At 45.1% G+C, this 19,990-nt stretch overlaps 1 protein-coding gene across 9 annotated transcripts in view; it reads right to left on the bottom strand.

Moving 5' to 3' along the window:
- The window catches only part of dennd5b (DENN/MADD domain containing 5B), a 75,967-nt gene that overhangs the window by 22,518 nt on the left and 33,459 nt on the right, over window positions 1-19,990 (bottom strand). For all 9 annotated transcript variants that reach the window (XM_071910105.2, XM_071910104.2, XM_078282023.1 and 6 more), the window contains 3 exons: window positions 16,549-16,658; window positions 10,866-11,568; window positions 1,940-2,127 (listed from right to left, as the gene is read on the bottom strand). In XM_071910105.2, the coding sequence (XP_071766206.2) occupies window positions 1,940-2,127; window positions 10,866-11,568; window positions 16,549-16,658 (1,001 nt within the window). The remainder of the gene's footprint in view (window positions 1-1,939; window positions 2,128-10,865; window positions 11,569-16,548; window positions 16,659-19,990) is intronic.

A 19,990-nucleotide genomic window follows, 5' to 3' on the forward strand; every position in this document is an offset into this window, starting at 1 on the left:
ACACACTGCTGTGCACAAACCTGAATGACAAATTATATTAGCATCTCACCACAGCTCTCTAAAAGGCCGCTCCCTCGGCTCCGGGCCGCTCTCAGCTGTGTGTTTTTGGATGCAGGATTGACTCATTGTTTCTGTCTGTGAGGGCTGGATCAGCGGTGTAAACACAGCCTCGTTCACGTAAGGTCAGATCTAAGTGCAGCTCCTGCTGATTTGGGAGGCGGTGAAAAGTGGAGCGTGCGACCCACTGGGCGAGCCCACGGACAAACCTTTTTTGTCTCCAGAAAGGTTGGCCTAGTTTGGGTTGAAAGCCCACTACACTTGTATTAGTGCAAGGATAGAAAAGAGGGGGAAAAATATGAGAAAGGGATGATAAAAGTGTTGAACACGGGAGCCTTGCACACGTGTCTGCGTGTTCGCTTGCCTGTTTGCAATGCAAACACGGCCGACGTTATCGACAGACGGCTAAGCAGATGAAAAGGAGAGAGCAGGATCTGGAAATAAAAATACAGGGTTCAAAAAGGCAAGCCTTGTCTGGCATTAATTCACCAATTCCACCCATCTTTTCGTCTCTCTCACCCTCTCCTCTCCTCATTTCGCTTTGAGCCATTCTTTCATCATCAATCCATTTCTAGGTCACCGGCACTTCAAAGGATCATTCAGAAATAGAAGGAGATTCAGAAATCTTGGCAAGCGGGGGGATTGGGGAAGACAAGGGGCGGAAAGCTGAATAGGAGGGGAGGCAGAGGGGAGGCAGAGGGGCTCTTGGGGGCGCCACAGCATCCAGCGCTGGCTGGGATAATTAGCATCCATACGGAGTGTGCCGGCTTAACGAGCACTGGGAATCGGGGATGTAAGCAAAGCCGGAAGCTGGAAAGCCTGGTCGGGATGTTCCGCTTTGTTAGGGGCCTTATCTCGCCTTGACACATGAATACACGCGCGCACACGCACAATTACCGTAACTGTACACAGAGCTAAATACCGGTTTTAATTCAGCGCACGTGCACACTGACAGTTTCACCCACTTGCTATCTGAGGAGTGTTTGGGTTTTTGAATACAAGGACAAGAAGAATGGAGAGACGGGGAAAATCCTCCTCAGATTCCCTTTGCCTTGGAGTGAGTTTCCAGAGGAACAATGGTGAAATCCCCCTTCCAGTTGTGTGTGTGTGTATGTGTGTAAGACTAAAGAGTCTACAGGACCTGTTTATAACAGAAAGGTCTTTTTGTAAATTTTCTGTCTGTCTGAATAGGAGCCTGGCAGTCTGAGTGTGTTACTCTGCTGCTGCTGTGCAGCGTTGGCCTTGGACAATGTACAGTCAGCAGCAACGAGCCCTGACCGCAACTGCTGTAGCTTGTGCACTCAAGCATGCACACACACACACACACACACACACACACACACACACACACAAAGGCATAAACTCGTGCATGCGTACATACACGCACGCACACATACAGAGGTGCGAACACACAGAAACACACGCACATACACACCACCACCACCACAGTGAAGTTTAAGTTCACCACACACACACACACACACACACACCCGTCTTACTATACATGTGAGGACCTTCTATTGACATTCATACAGTCATTCCCTAATGCTTGAACCCAACCTTAACCCTCACTACTAGATGCCTAACCCTAACCTTTACCTTAAACCTAATCCTAATTTTAACCCTAAACCCAAGTCCTAATCCTAAACATGAAAGATACTATGTTTTCCAGGAAGTAGCCTAAAAGTAACAGGAGTTCATTTCATGGGGACTTTAATCTTAACCCTTACCATAACCTAAACCTAAGTCCAAACCCTAAACTCTCCCCTTGAAGCAGTGAGGACTGGCCAAAATGACCTTAATTTCCGAAAATGTTTTCACTCAAAAAGTCAAGCTGGTTCTCACAAAGACAGAAGTACAAGAACACGAAGTCACTCCGTACCTCCTGAGGAAGCTCCAGTTTGGAGCGGTCGGTGCCTTCCTTGGACTGCAGGCCCATCAGGTAGGGAACAGGGGCGTCCAGGAAGTGGAGCAGGGAGGCGGGCAGGATGGGAACGTAGACGTGCTGCCACTGGAAGGGGAACAGCAGGGTGGTGATGCCCTCGGCCACTGTCATCAACCGCTGGTAGTCTGAGAGAGAGAGAGAGAGGGAGAGAGAGAGAGAGAGAGGGAGAGAATTTAAACTAAATTGAGATATATTGATAATTTGTTTTGCAATTATGCTTTGGTAATATTGGAATGGTCTCAACGAGAACAACAATCCAACTTAAAATTACTACATAACGTTCCCCGATGTTTACATATTAAATCATAACCAATTGAAATTGAGAATGTACTGGTGATGAGTTTTGCACAAGTGCTTTGGCAATATAAGAATGGTTTTATTGCACCATAAAGCCTCGTGAATAGAAGAGAGAGAGAGAGACAGAGAGAGAGAGAGAAGGAGAGAGAGAGATTTAATACATATATGGTGAGAGTACTGTGAAGTGCAAGAGGGACTTTAATCAAGTGATTCAAATTGAATTTGAGTGGGAAAAAAAACTGAGGAATTGCATTCTGATGGATTCTTTTCAATCACGTTTCCGCATCTATGTGTGTGTGTGTGTGTGTGTGTGTGTGTGTGTGTTCCTGAGTGTATTGCCTCTCCTGTTCCCTATAACAGATTAAGGCCAGTGGTCGTAGGCTGGCTTTGGTATTGAGTTCAGCGGCAGTTTCATCAGATGTGATTATGATGACCAGAACGAAAAGCCTGCGTGACCTCCAGGGAAAAAAAACAGAATAAAACATGATAGACTTACACCAATTTATCCAATCAGCCGCTCTCTTCTTCTTCTACCCCCTCCTCCATCCACTCACCCTCTCTCTCTCTCTCTCTCTCTCTCCTTGTTCCCTTTCATTCCTTCTCATTCCTTCATCTCCTCTTTCCTACTCGGGCAGATATGGAATCTGTGCACTTTCATTCAAAATGCATTAAGCTTTCCAAGGCCCTCCATTGCATTAACCACAAACCCGACTGATTTATATTCAACAAGAGAAACTTGGAGAGTTGCAGCAGCTCTGCCCATGTATTTCCTGGAGTGTGTGTGTGTGTGTGTGTGTGTGTGTGTGTGTCCTCAAACTCTCTATGTCTGTCTCTGACTGACTGCCATGCCCCCCCTCCCTCCCTCTCTCTCTCACACACACACACACACACACACACACACACACTCACTCACACACTCAACTGCAGGCCACTTACTTTGTATAAACAGTAGCTCTAATGATCCAGATGCTGATTAAGTGTGCATAATAAAACATGTCAACATTGTCTCCATGCTTCTTATCATATTAATAAGACAAGTTTGCTAACACGGGGCGCGTGCACACACACACACACACACACACACACACACAAACCTGCATGGCAATTAAACAGTATACAATTTCTTTTTCTTTATGCATATACTTTTTTGAAGAAGAGACAGCGTGCAGAGCTTAATTGCAAAGGTTGTATGCAAATCCATTAACAACCTCAAGTGTATCTGCAGGTGCACCTGCAGTGTGTGTGTGTGTGTGTGTGTGTGTGTATGCGTGTGTGTATGTGTATGCAAATCCATCAATGATTACCGGTGCTTGTAATTTTCCATTTTAAGGCCAAGGTACAAACAAGTCATTAGGCACCGGGTGCGTGGAGCAGTAAAATTAATGTCTCTAATATGTGTTCGACAGGAGGAGGGCTAATTTACTCTATTTGTCACCCGGCCCCCAGTGAGGAGCATCAGGGATGATGAAGGGCGGACGGGCAAGTCGTGACAGCGAGAGTGTGCTTTTGTGTGTGTGTGTGTGTGTGTGTGTGTGTGTGTGTGTTCCTGAAATCACACCACGGCTCTTTGTTCTGTTCCAGGTTTGAATTCCAAGCTTCTTTCTCTTACTATTAACCTTTATTTAACTTGTTTGCACTTTTGTTTATAGCACATTTTGCAGCAGCTTGTTTTGATGGCATATTGTTTTTTTATTACGTTGGTACATTGGGTTGGTAGCATAATCTTATTCCTCACCAAAATGGTAAGTGCTTATTCTTTTTTCTTGATTTATTCGTTCATGATTTTGTTCATGTTTGTGTGTTATTCATTGCTTTCATTTTTATTTTTCCTGTGGAGCTCTCTGTAACACTTTTGAAAAGGTGCTCTATCTGTATAAAGGTCAGCCACACAGTAGATGTCCAATAGATTCGACCACTACTAAGTTGTCTTTTGTGACCGCTCTTGGGATATTCATGAGAAAACTAATGACACAAACAAAAAGGCACCAGAACAGGTGGTAGAGAACCAATAAAAGATAACAGACTCCACAAGACCACCAAACAAAAACAAGTGTGATTTAAATGGCCACTTGGGCGCAGGTGTCTGCACAAGCATCAGACCACATTAACCCCTTCTGCTTTCACGTTTCTCTTCCGGTGGGAGAAATTAGACAGGCGAGTCACAGAGATAGTGAAATATCCGACAGCAAAACAGAGAACATGTGGGAGGTCGACAACAAAACCTGAGAAAGAGTAGGATGGAGAAATGTAGGGTGAAAGGTGAAGTTAAAAGAGGTAAAGAGAACACATTTGTGGATTGCTGAGGTGTTGGCAAAAGCATAACACACCTAAAATAGTCTCAGTGCAAGAAATATCTTTTATGCAATGACCAAAAAAGACCAATGTTTTGATAAAATGCTTCCTGATTCCTGATGAATACATCTTTTGTTGAAACACTGGTCTTTAAAGCTGCACTAGGCAACTTCACACATTGGCAGCGAGAGATAACAGTTTGAACATTTTGAACGTCAATACCCAGAAATCATGATATGTGATGCCAGTAAACTGCACACAGCTCGCTCATGTTTACCAACCCGGCCGGTCTGTGACGTTTTAAACCAAAAGGAACCAAAGAGACGAGAGAGGAAAAGATCTAACGTCGGTGAGACCAGCTTTCTCAAGTTTTGATTTGTCAATTCTAGTGGATGGAGAGGTTTTTACACCAGTGTCCATAACTGTCACCATAATTTCCTTTGGGCAAATAGGCAAATCTACAACACCTCGATTAGAGGGGATGGGACGCTCTTCTCTGTCCCGATGCTGTGATTCAGGCTGATAAGAAGAAGGGTGCGTTTTTACATAGAAATCTTACCTAGTGCCTAGCTTTAATGTGACTACAGGGTTTGTGGGAGGGGATTAGCTTCTTTGGCTTTTCCTTTTTGACAATTCAGTTCTAACTGAAAGAGCAGCGATTCAGCATAAAACCCAGAGAAGCGCTTGTTGAGCATTTATCTATAAAAATACGATTTGCATCGAGGCTACGAGCGCGCGGCAACTTCTTCCCATTTTACTGAAGTGAAGTTAATCCAGACAGTACTGTCAAAGCGCTACTCTGCACCCACACAACCACACACTTGCACTGCTACTGTAGCAGAGGCTCTATAAGACACTGTAAACAGGACAGAGCATCTCACTGCAGTTCTGAATAATGGATGAAGGGAAACCTGGAGGGAATGCTTCACAACTCAGGACTGAGGAACAACTAGATGTAAAATAACATGGGAAACAACAGAGATCCAAGGCACATAAAAAGACTTTATTTTATTGGGCTAGTCATACTTACCGGGAACAGTTTTCAACTTAGAATTATGACAAGCAAAATAGAATAAAGGCTTTTTATCTGATTTTTGAAGTGCTTTGGATCTCTTTTTCTCCACGACAACTAGAGGAGCCTTTTTATCCTACAGCACCCAACCCCACATACTTTAACATTAGAAGCTCCAACCTCCTTTCTGTTTTCCTAGATGTAAAATGAGTATAAAGGGCTTCATAAGTCCTGCTTTTTCTCTCACTCTCTTTCTCCTTCACCTTTCCCTCCTTCTTTGAACCACAACGTTTTGAACCCATGCCACACAGAAACAGGATAAACCTTTCAAGGAGTCTGTGCATCCCACCTGCACCTGTGGATGTGTGTGTGTGTGTGTGTGTTTGCTTCAGCTCTCAAGTCTGAACAGGTTCAAAGTTTCTGCTTCTCCCACACACACCCCTCTGTGGGAAACCGAGAGAAACTGACTCCCGTTAACACATTCCTGCTACTTTGTTCATGTTGCAGCAAATCCCATCCTACCTGTTCCCGTTCTCACTCACATCACGCCAAGACAAGTTTAGCCTCTCAGCTGACTTCATTAACACTTGCTGCTATAATCTGAAGTGTCTCTCATTTTGCTTCTCCTAAGCTATATTCCTTCACACCTCATAAATTTCAACCCTTTTCCCCTCACACTGAAACACTTCAAAAGCTATCAGCAAACGCGCATGGGGAACGAGGAAAAGATGATGAGGAGGGAAAGTAACAGTGAGTGATTTTATCTTCTCCATCTGCTGCTGAACTGGGTTGAACTACTTTGTGATATTCTTTAAAGGCAAATATTGCTACGGGTGCTCTTTTCAAAAAAAGGCCCATTCTTTTTTGACAACATTTTCTGCACGCTGCATCGCCAAAGAAACTCCCTTTTGAAATATGACGACTACAAGCGTTTGTGATATGTGAGGAAATGTGTAGTCATTTAAAAAAAAAAAAAAAAAAAAGACAATCTGATATGGTAAACCACAACGCTGCAAAAAGGCCCCGGTGGAGAAGCAGCTCATGGATGCGTGCATTCCTGTGACCGCTAAAAGCCAAGCCTGAAGAACAGGACGAGACGTGTCGAGTCATTTTGAAACTGTAACGGTGCATCAGGGGACTGATCAACACAGGAAGAGACGAGCTGACTGCGGCGAACAGCTGAACTCAGGTGCTCTAGAGGAGCTGGGTTTACTTTAGTTTATTTGCACGGCGATAAAACATAGAGGTGAGGTGATAAGAGCACAGTGAAGAAATACAATGATTAAAAATAAATAAAAAATTTAATAAAAATTTTTGGAGGTCAGATAAAAAAAAGTAAGGGGCTTATAGAAACATCCAATTTAAAAACAAATGAAAACAAACCAACTAATCGCTGTTGTTATACGACTAAGTCCAGTTTAGTTGATTTTACAGTTTTAACTTCAATTGAAGGATTACATGGTTCCTCTATGAGTTGAGGAAAGTCAGCAACTAGTCAGCTAAAAACACGGCTATTTTTTTGTCTTTTTTTTTCCCCGTAGTTCCTGAAAAGCTGATATTGTGGAGGTTACGAGGTTTTCACCCTGCAGTGACGAAATGCAGGTGACCTGGTGGCTCAGTTGGCTGAGACACATGTAACCCCAGACACTGTGGGTTTGAATTAAGCCTATCTTCTCTCTCTCTCTCACTTGTCTTTCTCTACTGTCAACTATCCAATAAAGCAGAAACGTCTTAAATAATCGATACAGAACAATCATGGTGACAAGCAAAGATGCAGCTGAATTGGCTAACAGAATCTAAATCTAAATCTAAACAAAACACAAAAACAAATGACCAGCAAAATAAAATAAAATGAAACCGCCCCGATAAAGAAACTGATGTTATAGGGAAAGTGAGAACGTGTGTGTATGCGAGTGTGTTGGCGTGTTCATGGAAGATACTGTTCAGGCTGCAGAGCGAGACGGCGGACATCTTTGACATTTCAGCATGACATTTAACAAAGATTACGCTGATTTGAGCATAACTTTCACGCTTCCTTAAGTAACAGCAGTTTCTTTCGGCGTTTACACGGAGATTTAGTTCCTGCTGTATTGAACGGCTGCCAGGTTCGGCGGAGCCTGGCAGGAATACAAATGAACGGCACTGATTACGTTGTAATTACATTCCTGGATCCCCGGACCTCCCGCTGTGCCGCATGATTGGAGGAGACGCTCGCCTGTCACTTTCTCCTCCTACCTGTCACAGCCAATGAGTGAGCGAGGCGGACAGGTAGGGGGGGTTCGGGGGCGGGGCGATGCCTCCGTCTGTCATGGCGTAATTGCTTGTTGATTGATCAGGAACAGCGTGGGAACATATGGCGGGAACGTTGTCTCATTAACATCCAGGGAACGCTCTAGATGTTTTCCCCCTTCCATCACCTGCCTCCAGCCAAATGAGTGTTTTTTTTCCCATTACGGAGAAATCGGGGCTCGTTCTGACAGCCGCGTCGCGCAGTCGGACCCCGGATTGAATGCCAAAGGTGATTCCCGGTGAAAAATGACGAGCGCTCGAACAAAAACGGGAATGTTTTTCCACCCGGGCGAGGGGTTTTTAATTACTCCCCCTTCAGGAGCGATTGCGTCTGACGCTGAGAATGATGAATAAAACACTGAGGCCCATCTTTCATCAAAGGATGGTGGGATGAGAGAGGAGCAGGCAGCGGAGGGCCTGGCTCTTTTGTTCCCCGTCCAGCGGAGATGCGTTTCAGAGTGCGCCCTTATTATTTATGCCACTAGTCAGTATTGTGAAACCCTCGAACAAATTTCCCTAAAGTTGTAAGTAGTAATCCATGAGATCCTTGTTTTTTTTATTTTAGGGTGACATCTTCGGTGCTAAGCGCTCATTGCTGTGGTGTTTCTGCACTGCACTTCCCAGAGATCACCTGTCAATCAAACAGTGTGGGCGGAGCTTGGATTTTCTGTAGATGAAGTTTGAGTTTCTTCCAGGAAAGAGCTACCAGACACCGGGTGTTTTAGAACAGCAAATTGAAAGCTTTCATGAACTGGATATAGGTTGAATCACTATTGTGTTATATGATTGGCAACAGAGAGTAAAACGGATATTTATTTCTATGAAAATGTTGTGGATTATGATGAGTTTTACCAGTTTCAATGAGATTAATAACAGCATTGCCCCAGTGGTCTATATCCCACTAGACAAAATACAGTCTGTCCCGAAGCTGCTTTCTAATTTCATCCTGTGGCCTACTGAGCCATCTCCCATCCGAAAGTCACTCCCTCTAAGCTGAGCTACTGTCCTTCAGTACAGTACGGTACGGTACGGTACGGTACAGTACAGTACAGTGCAGTCAGCCGCCCCTGTGCCACAATCAGATTACAGCCTCAAATCCTCAACTCATTTGGTGTCATTACCAGCTGTGGGCCGGCCGGACCGGGACAGAACAGACAGACACCACAGATTATTTTAGGGGTCGTGGTGTGATGACGTGAGCTGGGGCTGGGTGCAGGAGGCTGATGCCACCGATGGTTCAGGCGTGCATGGATGTGTTGAGGTATAACCTTCCCCTCCTCCTCCTCCTCCTCTTCCTCCATGAATCCCGCTGCTCCAGGCCAGCTGTCCACCTTGTATTATCGAAGGGAAAGTGTGTGTCGCAGCCCGGGCGCTCCACCAAGGTGCACGAATCAATGAACTGAGAAATTAAATCATTACGCTACTCTTGGGAAAAACGGGTGCTTCTTCGAACATTAAAGCTGCACTAGGCAACTTCGCACCTTGGCGGCTCCAGCAAGAGGTAACCATTTGAAAACTGATCTTAAATACTCAGAAATCCTGTGCAGTGAGGTCACCAGAATTTCATTTGGGAAAATAGGGCAAATCTACGCTGTCTCAATTCGGGAGATGGGACGCTCTTCTCGGTTGCAGCCCCACTTTGTGATTTGTGTATTTTTACACAAGGAGGTTTATTCTTCGCGAAGAGTAGCTGAATGATTTCTTCACCTCTTATAATTAGCATACACCACAGGAACAGGAGAGTGTATTGCTATGGGCATGCTGCAGAATAAATACAGCGGTTTTATTTTGGGGTTTGTGGAGTCTGTGTGCGTGTGTGTATACATGTTAACCGTTTCTATTTACGTGACTCGTCCTGTGCAAAAGATAAACAAACAAGCCTCAGAGAAACTGTGTTAGCAGAGTGTAGCGCAGGCGAGCATGTAGGAGGCAGAGAGCGAAACTGAGAAAGAGTAGGACAGAGAAATGTAGGGTGAAGTCAGTCCAAAAAGTAGTTCAAAGTGCTGAGTAAAGTATCCAGCTTCTCCGCGGGACAGTCTGCACCCACACAGCCACCAACACACACTCCTACTGTAGCAAAACACCGCACAGTCTCTCGCTGCAACGGTGAATAATGGATGAAGGGAAACCTAGAAGGAATGCTTCAAAATTCAGGAATCTGTTGAGGAAAACTCGATCCCTTTAGTAGTGCACCTCATTTAGGCTGATATACGAAACGTTTTGGAGCACTTCAGAGGTTCTTCATGCTCACTTGAGAGCCTTCTTCTCTCTCTTTGTCTCTGTCTCTGAAGCACTAAGTTTTAAAGAGCCAATAAGTACGATTTTTACTGCCCCATAGCACAAAATGACCAGAATGTATCTCGCAGGGGGTTGATAGGGTTGTTGATCAATACCAGTGACTCAACGATTACTTTGCCAGGTGCTGAGATTTCTGGCTTTTAAAACCCACTTTCCAGCAATGTACTGTTATAGAACAAAAACTCTCCACCTACGACACTCCCAACTTCTTTCCCCCACCTACTTGCATTTTCAGCTGCTCAACGATGGAGGACGGTGCTACAAGCAAGCGACATTTCAGCTACGAAGGCTAAAAAGGTTTGTTCTCAAGCCAAAAGAGCAAATGACGAAGCAAGACCAGCAAGCAATACTTACCTCTTCACTAGACGTTTCTGTTGTATCTCTGCTCTAATTAACCAACTTACTTGCCTCTATCGTCAAAATCTGACTTCACTGTTTGTGTCAATTACAGGCCATTACAGGAGGGGTGGGGGAGGAGCTTTGTGCCAGAGACGCTGCTGTTGCAATTTCTACTGGTTGATAATAGAGGTTGATAAATCATAGATTACTTAATGTCCCTTTAAACTCGCAGCACACAGAGACAGGTAAGCCAGTCAGAGGTGCTTGGGTGCCTGTATTGCGTCTGCGTTTACATGCATGTAAAAACACTAAGATAGTGTGTGTAGTCATGCTCACCCTGCGAGTAGAGGAGGATCTGCATCTCCAGCAGGGTGCAGGTGAAGAGCTGGACCAGGTTCTCCACGCCCAGCAGGCAGAAGGCCTCGCCCAGGGGGAAGTCGGCCAGCGGCAGCTCGCCCGGCCCGGGCCTCTGGCAGACGATGGGCTCGTACACGCCGTGGAACTTCAGCGAGCGTCCCGGAGGGGGCAGCGGCACCTCGTACAGGACGTTGTGCACGTAGCTCTCCAGCGGCAGCGGGGGGGCGCTGGAGGCCGTGACGGCCCTGTGCAGCTGGGACAGGAAGCGGCGGCAGGCGTGCATGAAGGGCATGGGTGTGATCAGACACAGGGCCTTGGACACGTACAGGGTGTCCCGCGACGAGTCGTAGCCGCCGGCCCCGCGAGACGAAGACGAGGAGGAGGAGGAGGCGGTGGGGGAGTCCGCCTCGTCTAAACTGCTCGCCAGAGAGTCCATGCTGGAGGAGGAGGAGGAGGAAGAGGAGGAGGAGGAAGGGGGGTTGGCGGAGGCGTGCTCCGCGTTGTGCATCTGGTAGAGCGTCTGCATGGCGGAGCAGATCTGCGGGCTGGTCACCTCCTCGTAGAAGGTGTGGACGAAGCCGTAGGTTCGAGACCCGTCCTCCTTGGTGATGATGAAGGAGTGGAACTGGGGGTCGCGCTGGTCCGCCTGCGTCCGGAACGACAGGCCTTTGGGCATGCACAGCTGGAGGGAGGGAGAGAGGGGAGGCATGAGTTAGTGACAACTGTAAAGTAGGCCAGGGCAAGTTATTGATGTGTGCCCTGCAAAAACATGTCCATCTTAACAAGTCATTTAGTTTTTAGTATTTCATATTCAGCAAAAAACAAGTGAAAAATTCTGCTAATGGGGAGATAATTCCACTTGTTTCCAATGCAGTTTCACTTGTTTCAGGAATTTTCTAGGGTCTAAGTATTATTAAGTGTCATTATCTTGAAACAAGGCAGGATAAGTCAGATCGCTCAACTAGTATCAAACGACAGTATAGAAAACGACACTTGATTCAAAAAAATCTTTGAAATAAGTTGATTTGCATTGGAAACAAGTGATATCACCTCATTCGTTTCACTTCATTTGCAGACTTTAACTTGTCTCAAAAAAATTAAGATTTACAAGATTAAATGACGTGCCAAGATATTTTTTGCAGCATGTGTGTGTGTGTGTGACTGTGTGTGTCTATGTGTGTGCACGTGTGTGACGGTTTCACAGCCAACCTCCGAGCCTAATCAGCATAAACACCCAGTCAGCAGCAGCTTGGAATAAATATAGCTTATTAGCCCCATTATGTTTATTTGGGTGCTGAGGGCTGAATAAGAAATGACTTGAAACAAGCGCTGTGCTAACACAGATAAACACAGCTTGAAGTGTGTTGGTGCTCCCTGCTACACACACACACACACACACACACACACCATATACATATGCATGACATTCTACAGTATTTATATACACATAAACACATGCACTGGTATGAATATACTTCCATTAATTAATTAATCCCTAACTGTAACATAAACCCTTAATATTAAAATGTAAAGGGAGGATCAACAACATTTACCCAGTTTGGAGGATCTGCCTCGTTTTTGTTTTTGTGCACATTTGGCCTTTACAAAGAACAAGAACACACCCATACACACACACACATACACACACACACACACCAGCCCAGTGGCCTGCAAAACTCTGATTGGATTATGCAAGGGGAAAGTGAATCACGTTTCTCACTTATCACTACTGACAAGATCATCTCTCCCCTAACATCCAGCCTCCATCTGCCTTTGGTCAAGGCCACAAACTCAGCGTATATTTGAGGTCTAAAAAAAAAAAAAAAAAAAAGTTTCATTACATGTGTTTCACCCGCGCAGGAGAAGCTAATGAAATCAAACAGAACAGCGAGAAAAATGTTCCTCGTCCTGCAGAACAAGCCGATGAAATCCGGCAAGCATCGCGTCAAATAAGTTATCGGCTTGCTGCCGGGGTGCGTTCACAATCGCTAAACAACGTTACTGAGAAGCAACGATGTGACACTGAGCTGTAACGGAGCAAGACACAACGTTCTTGTAGGAACGAATATACGTCTGACTGCCATGCTCTGTATATCTGTCAGACAATTTACTGGGGAGCTGCAGAACAAAGTGACCTAATTCCACTGAAGTTTTCCCTGTTTATGTTCTCCCTGTGAAAAAAAACGATCAGAGCCAGCAGGAGCAGAGAGCGGGCGCATATGGTTTGTCGTTTACAGTGCAGGAAAACTGCTGAGGTCCCTGTCAAACGGTAGGAGAAGCTTTCGTCAGCTTTATCTGTTGTTGGAGGTTAACCGGAGGCTGTCGGCGCATAACTGTGGTCCAGATGAACAGGGAAAAGGGAAAGGAGACAGTTTACAACAGCAGTTCCCCCGCAATTCCTAGATAATCCGGTGGAATGATCCTACTTGTGCCAACTGGGTCAACACCGTGCTGTTAACCCCCTATTTCAGCAGGGCAAGATGGAAGTGTGTATGTGTGTGGGGAGGTAAAGTAAAGTTCCTGAAGTCCCAAAACACACATAACAAACCCCTACTGTAACACACCCCAAATAAATTAATCTCCTTATCACTTCACTCATCTCTATCACTCCTTCCCTGACTGATCAGAGAAAGACGAGGGAGAGACAGAGAGAGAGAGAGACGGGGAGAGAGAGAGAGAGAGCGAGGGCGAGAGAGAGCGCGGAGTGATCTCAATCGGTTGCCATTGATATCCTCCAGATAAAGACATCGCCCTTTGTCCCAATTAGAGAGGTAGAGAGGGCTGACCCAGCACTCCTCAGCAAGGCCCACACACACACACAAACAAACAAACACACACACAATTGCACAGATACACAAGGATTCAATATATTTAGACTGAAGTAGCCAATATTTATATTTAATATTTGTATTTATTTAAGTATTTCGTGCTTCAACCCAGAATAGTATTCTTGTCAGGGTGGAAAAGCCTCTGAAACAGCATTTAGACCACCATGGGACACTAAAACTCTCCACTGAAACCCAGACTGATGAAATTCTTTAGTGTTAGCAGCTCTTTAAGGCAGGAAGACCCCCCACCCCTTTTCAATGGTAGGGGAGACTCTGGGATACATTGCTGCCTTTAAAATGAAGAAATGATTTACAAAAAACATTAACAGAACAATTAAATAAAGAAAATCAGATTTCATGTCAGCTTTTCCAGACTGTTTTTCTGTAGCTGTGGTCAGGGAGGAACCTGACTGGCCAATATCCGATATTTAATAAAAGGCCAATATCAGCGTTTTATTAGCAAGCGTTTTTTTTTTTTTTTGCGAGAAGAAGAAGAAGGAGAGGGGAGGTTGTTGTTATGAGAAAGGGGATTGGGATATGAAAGGCAATCATAACAGGGGCTTTGCTGCCGGGCCTGGAGGCGTAGGAAGTGTGATTGCGCTCGGGTTTCTGCTTCCTCCCCCTTCCCCGTTCCCTCTTCCTCCTCATCTCTCACCTCCCAGCAGGAGGCGGAGCTGGGATGCTGGGACATTTCGGGGGCAAAGCCGTACAGAAGGAGGAGGAGATGCTGAGATGAGGGGATGGAGATGTGGAAGGAGGAGGAGGAGGATGCGATGATTGGAGTGGAAGAAGGGAAAATGAGGGGCTTCATCGAGGTCAGAGAGAGGGAGAGAGAGCTAGAGATGATACTTCTACGTCTCTCTCCCATCACCTACGTCCGTTCGCAATCAAGCCTGGTGTTCGATTTCAGACCCGCAGTGCTGCATAATGGCCGGTTTCCATGCCGACGTAAGCCGAGAAGCACGGCTGAATTATTCAGCAGTGCTGACGCCGGGGCAGGTGGAAAAATAAGCGGTGACCTTGCATCACGAGAGCCAGAGACACCCAGCACCCAACACCTCCTCTGCACTCAGGGCCCCGTGGCTTCAGATCACACACGCGCACACACACACACACACACACACACACACACACACACACACACACACGTGCAGACAAACACAATCAAAGTACATGCATATACATATACAAACACACTGGTCTAAACACACTCATGCACACAAATAAGCTCACACACACTCATACACATATTGACACACACACGCACACACACAGGCATGAATACATACACACTTGAACACACATGCACACAAAAGTGTACACACACCCCGACACATACCTCCACAACAAGGGAACAAATACACATAAATAAGCACAAACATGCACAACAATGCACATTTATGTACACTGACTTATTGACACACACACATACACAAACACACATGCATGGAAATGATCTTAAACATGTACATTCTCATACACACACTCTAACATGCACACACACACACACACACGCATGCACAAATGTACAGCCAGAAGCACAAATATACACAGCATGCTGCAAACACACAAATAAGCACAAATCCACACTTTTGCAAATTGACATGCACAACATGTACAAACACATACACACACACTCACACACACACTTTGTCCAGGGAAAACCAGTCCAGTTGTTCTCTTGAAGGTCACTGTATTGACAGTTTAGCACCTTCAGCAAAGCCTGATTACCAAGCGGTGACACTTTCTCTCTCAGGACCGGACACGCTCAGCTGGACATCAAATTCAAGGGCTTTCCAATGACTTCCAAGGTCTTGTTTTTGAAATTCAAGGACTCATAATTGCCATGTTTTCAGATAAGACATGACACTGGTCAGAATTGGACGTGATAGAGGCCTCCGTTTTTACTCAAATTCTGGTGAAATCGTTCATTTTAAAGCTGCTGCTGTATGAACACAAATCTCCATCAGTGGGTTTTCCTCAGGATGTGAAGTGTTGATCCTATGATGGAGAGAGCTGAGGCATATTGATGAATTTGGGTGCTATATTTTGGTAAAAAAAAAATTAAGTACTTTCAAGGCCATCCATTCACTTAGAAAAGTAAAATAAGGTCTTAAAAGTTTTTTTCAAAGCCACAAACTTTCAAGGATTTCCAAGGCCAGTGGGAACGCTGTGGATCTGCCCCATGAAAGGTCAACAACCTTCAAGCTGTACAATTTTCTGTTCTTTAACAGCGTGTGGGTCTTATAATCCTCAGCACACACCAGTTTTGTTCCCCAAAACACTTGCTGAACAATATAATTTCAATTCTGTTTTTGCCAACAGGGACAATTATTCATCACTTTCGTTATCAGACACAGCCTCATTTCTGCATTTGCACGCATCTCAATCCACTTTCATTCAACTCGTGCACACAAAACATCTACATCTAGAATGAGACCATGCAGCAGCGGAGGGGAAGCGCTCGGTGCAGCCCTCCATGCAAAGCTCCCTGGGTAAATCCACAGAGACGGGAGGGGATTTATCGTCGCTCCGTTACCCAGGATCCCCTGAGAAGGCGCTATGTGTCTTAATCCAGGGCCTCTCTGCTCAAATTGTGCTGTTTCCTTAAAACCATGATGCGAGAGTGTGTGTCTGCGCCCCCGAACCGCAGTTTAAATAATCCTCTGTTCCCTTCCTTCCCCCTGTAAATGATCCCACAAGCCTTTTCCCTGCCCTGCTGGTGGTATTGTTGCACTCAATAGTCCCATTTATCCCCCATCTGCCCCCAACCCCCGCTACCCATTTTGCCCCCAGTAATGATACGATCCTCTCCCAGTAAAGTGGCCACCTACCATGTTGACTGCATCCTGGTCGAAGGGGTTCCACTCCACGTTTTCGGGGTAATGGGCGAGAACTTTGGACTTGAACGTCCTCTTCAGCGGGCTCTGCTCAAAGTTTTCCCCTAGAAAGAGAAAGAGAAAGAGAAAAGGAGAGAAAGGCAGTGATGTAGTGGTAAATAAAAAAACATACGACCTCCAGTTGGTGATCATCACAAGGCAAACAACCACCAATATAACCATTCATATTTTTAGAAGAAGTTCAAGATTTTCATTTTGTTTAATAATACATCCATCTTATAACTTTTCTGCAAATAAATTGTTTCCTAATCGCTTTAGAAAGGGATTGGTAAAGAGACAGAGAGGAAAGTCAATTTGTGTTATACATCATAGAGAAATCAGAGGGAACATGAAAGGATTTTGCCTTTCAGAATCAGACAGTCTGGCTGAATTGTGTGAACAGGGACGGGGAAAAGCGTGTGCACTGTGAGGATGACTGTGTGCACCATTGTATGCGAAACGCTGGACCAAGGCATTCTGGCCATTCTACTGTGGAGCCTGGCTGCATGCATGAAATTCCTCTCTGTCAGCAGCTGGGCTGTTCTATATTTCCCCCCATCCCCCATATCAACATGCATACCAGTGGAAACACACTAGGGCTGCAACTAACGATTATTTTCATTGTCGATTAATCTGTTGATTATTTTCTCGATTAATCGATTAGTTGTTTGGTCTATAAAATGTCAGAAAATGGTGAAAAATGTCGATCAGTGTTTCCCAAAGCCCAAGATGATGTCCTCAAACGTCTTGTTTTGTCCACAACCCAAAGATATTCAGTTTACTGTCATAGAGGAGTAAAGAAACCAGAAAATATTCACATTTAAGAAGCTGGAATCAGAGAATTTTGACTTATTTTTCTTAAAAAATTACTCAAACCGATTAATCGATTATCAAAATAGTTGGCGATTAATTTAATAGTTGACAACTAATCGATTAATCGTTGCAGCTCTAAAACACACACACACACACACACGCACTTCTAATGAGCCCATATTTGTATGTTTCTCTGTCAATAGCCCCTCCTCACTTTGTCAGCCTCTAATAAAACAACAGGAAAACAACTACGCATAATGAAAAGCTTTATTATTGCACTTCACGTAAAATGAACTCTAAATAATACAACAACAAGCAAACATGTCGTCCCCTACGAATGATGCAGGCACCCTTTGGGCCAATCAGCAACAAGATGCGTCATCCCTCCAAGTTCCGATTTCACTGCATCGGGGACGACTAGAAGCAGACTAGTGACAAACCGTGTCTAATGGGGAACAGCCTGGTGGCAGTCATGTGTCTGACAGCTGCACAGCAGTGTTGAATAGTGCTGGGAGCAACTGCAGCGCCGATACCAAGAGAAAAATGATATCCACTTTCTCAATGAATCTAATCCTCCCAGTACAGATGACTCCATTATAGTGCGAGTCCCACTTTCCCCACGCAGCAGTGAATTACTGTCACACTATTGCTCTCGGTGATTGAGAATTTGAAGCTTATTCTACTGCTGGCCTCATTGTAAATCGCTCTGGATTAGAGCGTCAGCAAAATGCCTTAAATGTAAAAATGTAAAATGTAAATTCCCCCCCCCCCCCCCGAGAGAAATTGTTTGGAAAATTCAAATTGTGTTAAAGGATATGAGGAATGCTTTGGGAACCTGCTGACTTTGTTTTACACTACCTATTTGGTTCTACATAACATTTGAGAAATAAAAGGCTGCAGGGATCGATGCATGATGGTTAATCTCGTCGTCTTAGCTATTCATCAACTATTCAGCATTACTTGTCTAAGCTAGGGCATCATTTCTCTTTCGGTCGGTTTGGTTTCTTTCAGCCGAGTAACAAAGAAACAATTACCATCGATGCCTTCAAACCCGTGATTGAAAAATAACATGAATGATAATGTGATACGTTATTGATCCGCTGAGGGAAAATCCTCTTTTTTGCTTTCCCCGCTCCATAGTCAGCCTGGAATGAAAGCTCAGCTACAGAGCAGTATCCACGAAGCTGGAAGGGATTCAGAGTTTTGCTCAAGGACACTTCAGCAGGGTGAATACTTGCTGACACAGGGACTCAAAGCCATGAACACTGCTAGTGTTTTCTCCGATGCTAGGGTCAACTGTGCGGCTCTGTAAAGCGCTCTCTGTGGACTATTAAATTTCACTGCTAATCCACACACCGTTCCATTTCTTTTCGGTGACCAGATCTCCAAGAAACCTGCGACAAGGGGGAGACGAACGCAGATTGATTTCAGATAAGTGAATGGGGCCGTTATAGGGACCGGTGGCGTTATCGACTGCAGACAGTTTGCGCCTTTTTTCGCCATTTGAGCGAGGTCAAAAGGTCACGGAAGACGGGTGGAGAATAGAGGAGGAGGGGCAGAGCGATCGTTCTTGAAAGTTTAAACATTGATCATTTGAAGGTGGGCCATACCAAAGGATCAATAAGCGTTTTATGTAATGCAATCAACAGAAAATGGTGTGACTGATACAAAGACTCACTGCAATGACTAATGATTGTAGGGTTACAAGGGTTCAACAGTACAACCTCATTTTCTTTGCTTTAGCAGTGGTCAAATTTAATGGACATCTGCCGAATGGAAAACACAAATTAAATCTGGAAATGAACAAAGAGCTGTGTGTAAGGGCGTTGAAAGAAACACACAAGTGCACACACACCAAACACTGATATACACACAAGTGGGTGAACGTGAGTAGACATGCACACACACATTTGAGGCATGAACGCACACACACATCTTCTGAGGACAGGATGCTGGGAGGATGATTGCAGGGCGGAAAGCGACGGTAGGAGGTCAAGGTGGAAGAGAGGAGAGAAGAGGAGGGCAGGCAGGGAGCCATAAAGCATCATGGGAGAAAAGGTAGAGCACGTAGAAATACAGAGAAACAAGGACACACAACGCTGGGCTAATCTGGGAGTCGAGGAGAAGGAATCACAATGCGGCCTGGATCTGAGGCGGTGGAAAGTCGTATCAGACCGGCGCCGAGGGCTGAAGTGAGCGGAGGATTTGTTTGTTTGTTTTGCAGCTTACAGCATTGATTCCCGATGTGAGTGTGAATGGCAGGGAAGCAGCGAAAAAAAGTTTCAAAGTCAGGGCTGCCCTGGACAGTCTTCGAGGAGAGGAGTGTGTGTGTGTGTGTGTGTGAGCAAATTTGCAATACTTGTCTTTGTCTAAACGGATGCGGTGTCTCCATGCAGACATAACAGCAAACCGCTAAGTTGTTGTAAACGCTAATTCAAGAGGACATCGTGCCCACTCACTGGATCTCTCTCTCTCTCTCTCTGTCACACACACACACACACACACACACACACACACATCATGCTTTCATTTCTGGGCTGGGTGTCCCGTGAGGTCCAGGGCTTTGTCGCTTCTGTACAGGCAT

This window comes from Centroberyx gerrardi, chromosome 24 (assembly GCF_048128805.1).
Source record: "Centroberyx gerrardi isolate f3 chromosome 24, fCenGer3.hap1.cur.20231027, whole genome shotgun sequence".
In the NCBI taxonomy this organism is placed as follows: domain Eukaryota; kingdom Metazoa; phylum Chordata; class Actinopteri; order Beryciformes; family Berycidae; genus Centroberyx; species Centroberyx gerrardi.